General features: G+C 37.0%; 1 protein-coding gene across 1 annotated transcript in view; it reads right to left on the reverse strand.

Annotated features, from left to right (window-relative positions):
• Positions 1-360: 360 nt before the first annotated feature.
• The window catches only part of LOC101306897 (TATA-binding protein-associated factor 172-like), a 21,462-nt gene continuing 9,710 nt past the window's right edge, over positions 361-12,112 (reverse strand). Inside the window, exons 14-29 of the mRNA XM_004294879.1 lie at positions 11,631-11,804; positions 8,983-9,408; positions 8,444-8,887; positions 8,152-8,271; positions 7,587-8,069; positions 6,131-6,669; positions 5,399-5,888; positions 5,253-5,321; positions 4,286-4,390; positions 2,692-2,919; positions 2,339-2,602; positions 2,196-2,245; positions 1,645-1,754; positions 1,488-1,570; positions 1,099-1,311; positions 361-802 (exon numbers count right to left, since the gene is read on the reverse strand). Of these exons, the coding sequence (XP_004294927.1) occupies positions 632-802; positions 1,099-1,311; positions 1,488-1,570; positions 1,645-1,754; positions 2,196-2,245; positions 2,339-2,602; positions 2,692-2,919; positions 4,286-4,390; positions 5,253-5,321; positions 5,399-5,888; positions 6,131-6,669; positions 7,587-8,069; positions 8,152-8,271; positions 8,444-8,887; positions 8,983-9,408; positions 11,631-11,804 (3,969 nt within the window). The 3' untranslated portion in view covers positions 361-631. The remainder of the gene's footprint in view (positions 803-1,098; positions 1,312-1,487; positions 1,571-1,644; positions 1,755-2,195; positions 2,246-2,338; positions 2,603-2,691; positions 2,920-4,285; positions 4,391-5,252; positions 5,322-5,398; positions 5,889-6,130; positions 6,670-7,586; positions 8,070-8,151; positions 8,272-8,443; positions 8,888-8,982; positions 9,409-11,630; positions 11,805-12,112) is intronic.

Here is a 12,112-nt window from a genome sequence, read left to right on the forward strand (position 1 = left end):
TACTTGATTAAATGGTAAGCAGCTTTTTTACTCGATTAAATGGCCGTGACGTGACAGGATAAAATTAAGTTTTATCGGGTATACTTTTTGACGACAACATAATTAGACATTAGAATATGTAATCATATAAACATAAAACCATTATATCACTACTGTGACAAACAAATAAAGTAGACATTAGACCATTACTCTTTCTCAATTGGTGTTTGTAGACCATTACTCTTTGTAGAGATTCTTGATATTCTTTGGAAACTTAGATACCTATTGTAATCAGGGGGTTTAGACTTCATGCCTATTTAGCCGCACCAAACAGCCTAAATACAATTTCAAGTCACCTACTGATAAAATGCTGCACTGATATTTATACGACAATGGCTCATTTAAATTGGAAAAGAAGCTGATTGTATTTACAATATCCGAGATACACCCTCCGAAACTCAGTCAACTGTCACCCACCATTAACCCTGAGCCAGGCTCAATCCTGGAACCACTCGATCAATTTTGCTCCCAAACCCCTAAAAAATAAAAAGGATTTGGGAGGATCAAAGAAAAAGGGATGGCCTAAAGTTACAATGTCAAAATTTTAGGTCCTGACTTGCTCCATATACACTGTACAGCGGAAAGCTGGGCTTCAGCCATCAAGCTTTGCTAAGAACTGGCTGAGGTTGTATTCTTCAGTGTATTGTGACTGATCCCACAACTCTTCCAGCCCGCCAAGAATCGCTTTCAACCCCTTTCCAGCACCCGTTAATTTCACATCTCCATCGAATTTTCCGTCTGGATGCTTGGATACAGAAGTTACCTTGAAAACACAAACGTATAAAAATTGTCATTTTCCTTCAGTCATTCGTATTGAAAAGAACTAAGAAAAAACAAGAATTCAGAATACAACAGATGCCAAGTTTACAATTATTAATGGAAGATATACTAGAAATAACAACAGACTATAATTAAATAACAAACTCATATATACCGTTAGCATACATAGTCAACCATAATAAAGACAATAGACACAAACTCAAGTCTGACAACAACAAAAAAAAAAGACAAACTCATGGATATCATCACAAATATGCACAAGAGACCAGCCAGCAATACCTTCTTAGATGTTTCTGCTGTTGCAAAGAGATCAAGCAATTGGTCGGTATTCATTGTTTTCATACTAGCATTCTCAGCATTAATGACTGCATTAGCAACAGAGAGCTTAAACTTTTGCAGGCTCATAACTTTCTCTTCAAGAGTGCCACGCATAATCAGACGATGGACATTGACAACCTTTTTCTGACCTAATCTGTGTGCTCTGTCCATTGCCTGCAAGTTAAGTCGAAAACACCAATGAAAAAGGTGGTACTGGGAAATATACTTTTATCCACTACTTTGAGAGACCAAAGAAGAGAATATTTGTGAGATAAGATATTAGGCCATCATCTTAGAGATCTGATGCTGAATACTAGATATGGGGATACTAGACAGCACGAGACAGGTACCTGATGATCTCGCATTGGGTTCCAGTCATGCTCCATGAAGACGAGAGTGTCAGCAGATGTTAGGTTCAAGCCCAGCCCACCAACTGCATAAAGTGAGTAAACTTCAATAACATTCCAACTGAAAATCAACTTTTTAGGTATTAAGAAGTGAGCCCACCATGAGTTGTGAGAAGCAGGACATCAATTGTAGGATCTGAATTGAAAGCTTTAACAATATCAAAACGTTTCTCAGGTTCAACTGACCCATCCAGCCGCAAGTAGGTAACACTGCTTTCAAGAACCATTATACTGATTAATGTCAAATAACCACTATGCAACCTTTTATTAACTGTTGGTACGTATGAGAAGCCAATTGCTTAGGTTCACAAAACTACAGTGATCCTTACTCTTATGCCCATAGAACATAAGAATTTGTCACATCTATTCCTCCACTCTATTAATTTTTGGTAACCTAAGCTACAAGTTTCATATTAAAATTCTCTAATTAAATTCTCAATGCTAAGCAAGCAGAACTATAATTGCACCAGTTAAATTTTAGCAGGCTACCCATCAACAAAATCATTGATTATAATTGTGATAGCAAACAGCTCCCAAATTCCCTTCCACCCAAAAACAGACTAATTTTAGCAGTAAAGGTTACATTACATAGATATACAACCTAGCAACTTATTTGCATCCAGTGTGAAATAGAGGCATTAGGAAACTAACCTCTTCATATGAGTATGAAACAAGTCTCTTTCAATTAAGTCCAGAAATGCCTGCATGAGTGGCCAACCAAACATTATAGGCCATGAAAGCAAGGTGTGCATAAGTTTCCTAAAATGAACTAAGCAACATAAAATGAACATTACTTTATGTTGAGCGAAAATCAAGACTCTGTGCTGCCCAACACCTACGGCACCTTCAGAACCAGAAGCATCGACGCCTATTCCACACTCTTCCAGGATCTCCTGAAGTGCTACCAGCTTGGGAGAGTGATATGGCTTATGCAATTCCGCAATGATGTCAGAGACTCCAGGCAATGTCTCTGACAAAAGGAAATCAGTGGAGTCTGGAAGCTTGTCACCAAGAACAAGCAATGGATGGCTACAAAGTTTAAGCAAGTACTGAAGCGCCTGAAACAAAGATCATAACATACATTAAATTACAGGAACAGACAGAATTACAATGACAACTCAATAAACAATTAAACGGAGAGAATTACTTGAAAAACATGAGTTGATGCTCGGGGTGAATCAGTATGCCCTCCTGTATCTGCTGACTCGTTTTGTTTTACCATACTTGATATCTCTTGTCTTACATGTGAACCAGAAAACTGTTCATACAATTTTAATTGTACAGGGCTCAAATCACAAAATCTATCCTGAATGATTTTCTCAGGAAGATCAGACAAGACTTCATCTTTTGTTCGTCGAAGAAGGAAAGGCATGACCTATTTGATAGAACGGAATTAGTCAGATATGTACATCAATCTCTACATAAACTCGGTTGATTATTTGGTATTCATTTTTCACAGAAAAGAATGTGAAAGAACACTAATTTGCTCTTGTTATATTCCCGGAATCAATAGGAATCCCTATTGATATAAAAATATAATAACATATAATTATAGTTTTCTCTCTTTGCAATGCACAATCAGCTTTCTAGTGAAAAAATGAATGCTTATGTAATACAATAACATGCAAGACGGTGCAAGTGGTATCAGTCAGAGACGGTGGGGAGGCTATCTGTCCACTTCAGAAAAGTAGCTGATCTAGGATGGTTGGGGTGGTGAATGGCCAATTTTTTGCTCCAAAAGGCAATTTCCACCTCTTGATGGATTACATTACATAAAAACAATGTTCTAGGAAACACGCTAGACGGCAAGGAACCAATCGGATTTTCACTTAGGTGTTTGCCTTTGGCGCTGAAAAACTAGGTGGGCTTGCCGGTGCTGGGTGCAGAGCTGATTTTTTATTTTATTTCTCATCGAAAATCAAAACTACGAAGAAAAGTTTGAAACTGAAACTCGTTCTCTGAAGTCTCAACAAAAACCATGAAAGTCTGAAAGTCCTCTCAGTCCCCTTGATTCAAAGTCTCCAATGCCCTGTTAGCAAACTCTATTACTCCTCGATGCTCGATGGCAGCGGCACAGTTTGCGACTGAAAATCATTGACGACTGAGATGCAGTTCATCCCCAAAGCCAACTAATAGGTCATTGACTACCTCCGGAGACAGATGGATAGCCCATGGAGAGAGATAAAATAAATCAGAGATACTGAATTTCTGATCGGAGCCGGCAGAGTAGTCCAGAAGATCTTTGGCCATTAGCATGTCAGTGAATCGTCCATGTCCTTGCAAATCTTTGCTAATAGTCGGACTTGAATCTATGATTTGTGTATTTTGAATATCTTATTTTACATATATTAATCATGATATTTTGACTAATCATAATAATATGTTGAATATCATATATTAATCATATAATAATCATAATAATATTTTGAATATCTTATTTTACATATATGATATTTTTCATATATTAATCATAATAATATGTTGAACATTAAAATTAAAATTCCGATAAATTTGAATAAACCCCCACCCCCGCGGCTGACAAAAATTTGAATTACAGTCTGAGAATTTTTCTATTTATTTAATAAACCACCCAGCTTGTGCCTATCGTATTTAGAACATTGCATACAAAAATATGTTCAAAATATCTCCCATGTCAAAGCAAACACCAGAGCATGCAGTTTTTTTTTCCAAGATGATTATGAAGCAGAAAAGAGAAATTAAGAAACACAGAAATAGGAAACCTGCTTGTGCAATGCTTCCATAGCAAGTGCTCCTGCTTCAGCATCCTTGGCTGAGCATTTAGGATCCCTGGCTGCCACCAGTGGTTTTCCATAAGTGGCTTGGAACTGCCAAAGTGACGCAAAATCAAGAGTTACTAGGTAATGAACAGTAATACACTTTTTTGCCTACTAGTTCCATGGTATTCTCTCTTCAATGTTAGTTGTCCTTTAACTCATTCTTTTCGTCTTAATTGGTGGTGGTTACCAAAATGCAAAAAAAAAAATGAAATTAAAATATTCTGTAGACAAATCAGGTGTGTTGGGCTTAGTTTAAACTATGACAAACACTCCAATTAGTCCTTAGCCATTAGTTAATGTAGTAGCTCCTGACTGTCATACACACTTGCCAAAACTTAATTTTTTGGAGGGGAAGAGTAGCCAAAACTAAGATGAGATACAGATACATCAAAGTAGGAATAACACCAGACTACCATTGCGGATATTGTTTTGTTTAGACGTTGGGTTTCGGGTTTCAGGTTTCAGGTTTCAGCAGAAGCAATTTCTTACCAAAGATTTTGGATTTTTTTTTCAGGTAGTTTTTTCTTGTTGTATACTATACTGCATTTGCTCTTTTTGTGGGTCTACACCATTAATAAGGAAGAGTCTCTATTGAGGACTTTAATATAAGGACTTATAAATCAACATTTGGATGAGTGGTCCAAACTTTATGTAAATTATTTCTTCAACTTACAAGCCATCCAAATATTGAATTAAATGTTCTCCTGGCTAAAGTTTAAAGGTCCACATTTGAGCCGCACCCCTATTAATAATTTAACTCCGGCCAAAGCTCAAGCCCAGACTTGGTCCTTTTGGCATTTTCGGTTTTCTTCTACACTTTACACTATATGTAAAAAAGTCTGCCAGAATTTTCCTAACCAGATGTAAATAATTATGAAAGGAAAAAGAAAAAGATTAAAAGAACACACACCTGTCTCTCTGTTCCAAGAAACCCGGGCATTAGAAAATCAAAAAGGGACCACAAATCCATGATGTTATTCTGCAAACACAAGGTGACTTGTCAAGAAAATTTGAAAATAGTCAATTTTCTGTTAAAGTTCAATTACCTTGACAAACCTGAATTGGTGTTCCACTCAGTATCAACCGATTTTGGGCTTTCAATTGCTTCACGGAAATTGTTATTTTTGACTTCGCATTCTTGATGACATGTCCTTCATCTAAAATACAATAATTCCAGAGAAGCTTTCCAAGATAATCAATATCTTTCCGAACCACATCATATGATGTTATTATCACATTATGCTTATCAAACTTTTCTCGAAGACTGGAGCGATCTTGAACAGAACCAACATATTGGAGAGTGGATAAAACGGAACCATCAATGTACTTCTCTATTTCAAAGGCCCAGTGTGCAACAAGTGTTGATGGGCAAATAATTAAGGATGGTGGGATATTGCTATCATTTGAAGAGCAGTGTTCAACTACGTCAGAAGCCACAATAGCCGATGCTTGAAGTGTCTTACCAAGACCCATGTCATCACACAAGATCCCATGAAGCTTAAAACGTTTTAAGAAAGCCAACCAGTTTATACCTTCCTGTTGATACCTGAATCCAATAATGAGAGGTGAGAACTAGAATGTTTATTTCATAATCTGATAATCAGGACAATCTATTCCGATTAAAGAGAATCTCAGAAAAGAGTTGACAAGTCGTACTTAAAGGAGTATAAGAAGGCAATCATAAGACAACAAACACAAGACAAGTCAATAAAAAATTTAAATGAAAGAAGACCCCCTTAATCCACATGTCAATGTTCTCAAAATTTTATCACCATGTTAAAGCCATACCTCCTCAGGGTCACTTTGAGTTCAGTACAAAGCTCGTAATCATCAATATGAGAGTTGTCAAGTAGTTGCTCTAGAAACTTTGCATCTTCTGCACTTCTCGAGAGATCTTCACTTAGCCCAACAGGTGGAGGGAGGCCACGAGCCAGGGGAAGAAGAGGTACAAGGGCAGCGAAACTGTGTGTCACACTTTGTCTGACAGACTGATCACAATCACTCATACATCTTAGAAGAGGAACAACCAACAAAGGAGCATAAGGTACCAGCTCTACACCCAGTCCCTGAACAATCAAACTAATAAGCATGCCTGCACCTTGTCTAGCATTAACAGATGTCACATCCCCCAACATTGGGATGGCATTTTCAATTACAGCTCCCATCACAGGTATAGTCATGGACTTGGCCATAGAAGTGATGCATCTAGACGAAGCTAATCGAACAGCAACATGGGAATGCCGAACACACTTGAAGATGCATGGAAGCAGAGTGAGCAATTTTGGTTTTAAATCCTCACTTACCATCGGAGCTATAGAACGTACCACCTGCAATTCAAAATTTAAATAATGAGATTAAAACAAGGAATTGAGTTTGCAGGTCCACAAATTTTGACCCTCTACTATATGGTAATCTAATTTCCTGTATAGTAGACATGGAGGGGGAGGAAAAAGAAAGAATAGAAAACCGACTGAAATATCAAAAGTGAACAGAAAGATATGAAGTCCTTTACTCAGTCTGCCTTAAAACAAGCTTTATTGTGAATTACTTGTCGACCAAATGTAGTTCAATGAACATAAACCTTATCATGTAAGCATTTCAAAAAAGAAAAAAAGGAAAAAAAAGAAAAAAGAAAAAAAAAAAGAAGCATCCTATATCCAGGGAAGTATGACAAAAACAGCAAGCCTAGCAAGCTACCTCAAATACAGTTTATAGATATTGTTTAACCAATAAGAGCAGCCTAGTTAGCATAACAAACAAAATCAGTTTATCGAACCTTCTAGCGATTGAAAAAGCAAACAAAACAAAGCAAAAAATATATTAGAATTTTGACACCCGAGGGAAGCATCTCTTGCCAAGTTCTCACATCGAGGATATGAAGGTGATGGCATTACCTCTTTTACCTTCTTTTAGTGATCAATAACTAGAATTAAACACGGGAATATCAACACATCCGGGAAAAAAGAAAAAAAAACAATTGATCATGTGTCGTGAAAAGGGAGGCAGAAAAATTTGTATAGAAAAATAACCACCAAACTCTTCCTAAACACAGCCAAGAGACTTTAGCTCCATTGGGCAGCCTAACTGAATGATCACAATGAGGACACTTTTAGCTAACACTAGTGTGACATTATCATATGCAGAAGCGTTAGACCGTAAAGCAAGATTATAAAAAATAACTTTTGAAATGACGATGACTGATTTTGTGGAAATAGTAACCAGCAAAGTCAAGGATGATCATAACCTGGATATTGTTTATCAATAGCTGGGGATCCCTGACAGATTCCATAGCTTGTGTAATTATAACTTCATCTGCAGGATTAAGGCACTCAATAACACTAGGCTTTAGAACTTCCGTGAGGCACTCCCATAGTTTAGGAAGCTTATCAAACAATGAATTGCCAAACTTCAAACAAAGATGCCTCAATGCAAGCTCAGAACCTCGTCTGCTAATAAAGCCTTCAACCTTTGAACGGTCTTCACTACCAGCTACCATATGAACCTTTGTTTTCTGCTTACTACTATTGGTCCCCAGAGAAAGAAGTTCTTGATCATCAACAATATCTATAGAACAGAGGACTGCAGCTTGTGGTGTCTCACTAGGATCCATACATGTTAAATTACAAATATTCTTTATTAACTTGTCATTTGGGCTAGGCCTGCGAGAAATACAATCAGAAATAAGCTCTGCAAGTGCCTCAGCTGCCTTTTGTTGCAGAACTTCCTCCTTCAATAGAAATCTTAAGTATGTTAGATTCAATAAGCATGCATCTGTATACTTGAGAAAAAAAAATTATCAGGGACATTACCTGTTCTCTTTTGATGGAAGCCATTAAAGGCAAGATAATAGGATTTAGTCGTGTAGGAAGCTCTGACATCCAAACAACTGAAGCCGCCACAAGGGAGGAGACACCAACATGCAGATTGCTCTGTATATTGTTCAACCAAGAATCAATTAACTAATAGAGAGATCATCAGCATACAAATGATAATAAAGATTCTCAAATAAGATGAATAAGGTCGGTTATTTTTCGGGATTCTAGATTAAAAATCATTTCGCGAAATTACATTAAGAATCTATTGTTTGCATCTCAGACATACCTGAACACATTTTAGATATCCTGATGTTGTCAAAAGTTGTTGCTTTGCTGACTCTATACCATCAACAAGATGCCTTTCCAAAGAATCGTTCGCCACATTATCATTAGACAACATTGGAAGTTTTGATGCGAAATTAATTGCATCGTCCACACTCAAACTCTCCAAATGAATTTTATTAGTGGACAAGAAGCTCTCGAACATACCCGATGACTCAACAGTATGTAGCAACTGACTAGCCTGATCACGCATCTTACTATATGTTTTTGAAAGCTCAGTGTAAGGAAGAAGTGAACCTTTTGTAGGAAAAGCAGGGTCAGAAGAAGCTAACAGATCCAACAACCAACTTTTGATATGGTTCAGTAAACCTGGCATAACTCCAGCAATATCAAATAGACCTTTACTTTTAATCTCTTTGAACCAAGAAATAAGAACCATAGACGCTACCTGGATATATACGAATGATTAGATTTATACCAAGAAAGAGAGAAAACAAATGATAGCAAACTTTTTGGAGTTAAGAACCTAAAATCAAACAGTACCTGTCGCTGGACGCCAGAAAAAGACGTAAGAGCGTTTGTCAGTGGGTCAATTACATACTGTATTGAGCCTTCCTGCAATCTAGAAGCAAAAACTCCCAATGCTGCTGCTGTAACCACTCTGGTATGAGTTACAGACAATTCAACATCTGCACCAACAATTATCTGGACATTATTGGTTAAAGCATCTCCAGCTTTTTCCTGTGAAATGGAGCCCTTTGCAGAATCCAAGCCAATGTTTCCACAAGACTCATTTTCAAGCTTCACAGCTCTCATTTTAGCTGCTGCTTTAAAATGGCTCTTTCGAGGAAGAGTAACAGGCCAAAACATTTGTGTCGAATCTAATGCTGAACCATATGAAGTAGTTGCAAGTTCTATCCAAGAAGACATATATGACCTTGCAACAATTTCCAGATCTCCTACTGGACACTGGTAAGAAGAGATAGAAAGGGGAGGGAAAAGTTAAACAGAATACTGATAAATAAGCAGCATTAAAAGTTTAATAAAGTGAATCTTTATGCGCCCATAAGCAAGAAACCAGCATGAACAAAGACCAAGGAGCAGGTAAACTAGCGGTACTCAATAAAAGTTGCACAATCAGCAATAACATCTAGAGTTTAAGATACATAAACAGTTCATATTATAACATGGGCAAAGGTATACATAATTTCTGTTATTTAGGGTTATAAGCATTCCTTCTTTTCTATTTTCTGTAAACAAACAAACTTTATTGAAGAGGAAGATACAAAAAAAAGAGTAGACAAGAAGTCCTCAAAGGAACCATTCTTACACAGCAAGACTCCTAACCAACAAACAAAAACAATCCAACTAGGAAACACATTCCACAGGGTCATAATCAATATTGTCTCTCTTTAGAAGAAAGTTTGACGCTTTGGAGTTTATTTCAAAATAATCTAACTTTCCAAACCATGGGAACAAAAAGAAAGATGTTGAAACAAATGGGAGAGGTGCGTTGATGGATTTAAGAGAGAAGAACAGAAGGAGAGAGGAGACGAACAGAGCTACGTTGCTGTAAACAGTCCAAATAAAATCTTCTGATTCTCATTAACAACACAGTACATATACAATTATATGTCCTGAGGAATACCTAAACTGCCCCAAGCTATATTACATTATTCTTTTTTTTTTTAAAAGAAACAGCTTTTTTTAATTGAAACAAAAAGCAAAGAACAAGAACAAGAAGGCGAACAAGGAGTCTGCTTAAAACGAAAAGAGGGCAGCTAGGACTAAAAGCCCATGCTATATTACATTATTTCTCTAACACCCTCCCTCGAACTTAAGTTGCATACAACTGAGTTTCCAAGGACAGAAGAGCAAACATAAGTAAAACATAACTAAACCAACAAGGTAACAAGCAACAGAATAGTACTGTATACTAAGATCGAAAAATATAAAAGCTCATGTCGACTACCGGCTGCTGACTGATGCTGAAAGGAGGAGAGGGTACTAACTATGCTGCCAAAAGTGATGGCTGTGGACTATATTGAACCGACATTCAGAGAAACTGGTGCCAATAAATGGCTGCGGGCTGATTGATGCAAAAGCTCAGCCTGCTGACTGACTGATTGCTGAAAACAGCAATCAGAAGTTCAGAACAAAGAGGAGGAGGAAGCGATCTGAAAGAAGAAGCAACTGACGAAGAAAGATATTTAGTGGAAGCAAAGGAAGCAATCAGAAGAATAAAGTGACTGACAAGCAAGGCTGCTGAAGAGGAAGAAGCGATCTGGGAACGATGAAAAGAAAAGAAACATATACTGAGATTGATCAGATCATAACAAAGTAACTAGCGGAAGTGAAAGTGATCAGTTCCAAGACGACCCACGGGTGTACAGAGAAGGGATTCTCCACACCTACAAGGGGATGTCAATTTCTGATGGATCAAGATAGCTCTGATACCGTGATAGATTTAAGAGAGAAGAACAGCAAAAAAGAGAGGATACGAACAGAGGAACGCGAATGTAAACTGAGTAAGGAAACTTTTAACAACAAGGTATAAAGGTACATGGACAACCCTAAATTCTATAGCATACCTAAACTAAGCTAACAACCATTGACCCCAAACAAAAAGGACCATTTGTAACTATTTCCCCTGTGAACACTCCAAATTTTAGTGAAATTTGGTGTATAAGCAAAACAGTAAGAGGGCAGAGAGAATACAATGCAGTCCTTACAACCCTGAATGCCTACGACTGAATTTCAGCTCATCATTGTTATAGACAACAAAAAAAAAATAGGATATCATACATAAATACAATGATTGGAATGCATGTCTTTGTCAAAGCCAAAACTCCACAAATGAATAGTTCTTAAGAACTTTCCGAAAGTTTTTGTGAACCTGAACAAGATACTTTAACTTTATTGTCGGGGGAAAATACTCTACTTGCAGCAGTTAAAAAGGATACGAAAGGCAGGAATACATCAATGCAGAAATGTGGAATGACAGTTATTGTGTAAACCACCAAACAAAAGAACAAACAAACAAACGTCCCAAATCAGTCGCACAATCCAAACCACATCAACTCCTCTAATCTTTCAGGGAAAATAAAAGAAGCAGATAATACAGAACCTCTGAAAAAATAAAAATAAAAAATAAATCCGCTCATCATGAAGAGATAAAATATAGAAAAAACCTGAACAAGGAGCCTCCAAACCCTCTCTGAATGTTTCAAAATTTCATCATTCGATTCAAGTAGCAAATTCTGAAAAACAATTCTGAGAGTGTCACCCAGGATAAAGGAAGGCCAAAATGAAGTATTCGAATGCTCAGAAATGTTCCTTCTATATCCTGCTTCAAGCAGTCTCTCCTGAAAATGAAAATAACCGACTGTAAATGGACATATAATTGCCACACAAACACACCAAAAATATTTACTAACATACTTCAGAATATCTGAAACCCTACGCTGACTTACACACTTCATGCATGTCACGCATAATACTTTTATAAAAAGAAAAAAAAACGAAATTTTAAATAGAAGAAGAAATGAAATATAAACATTAGCAACACTAAAAAATTAAATTAACAACAAAAAACCGGGCAATAACCCTAGGTAGAATACTAAGACCCATACTTGTGGATCACACCACTGTGATACACTCATTTTTTTTAGTG

Source organism: Fragaria vesca, linkage group LG3 (assembly GCF_000184155.1).
Source record: "Fragaria vesca subsp. vesca linkage group LG3, FraVesHawaii_1.0, whole genome shotgun sequence".
NCBI lineage: Eukaryota > Viridiplantae > Streptophyta > Magnoliopsida > Rosales > Rosaceae > Fragaria > Fragaria vesca.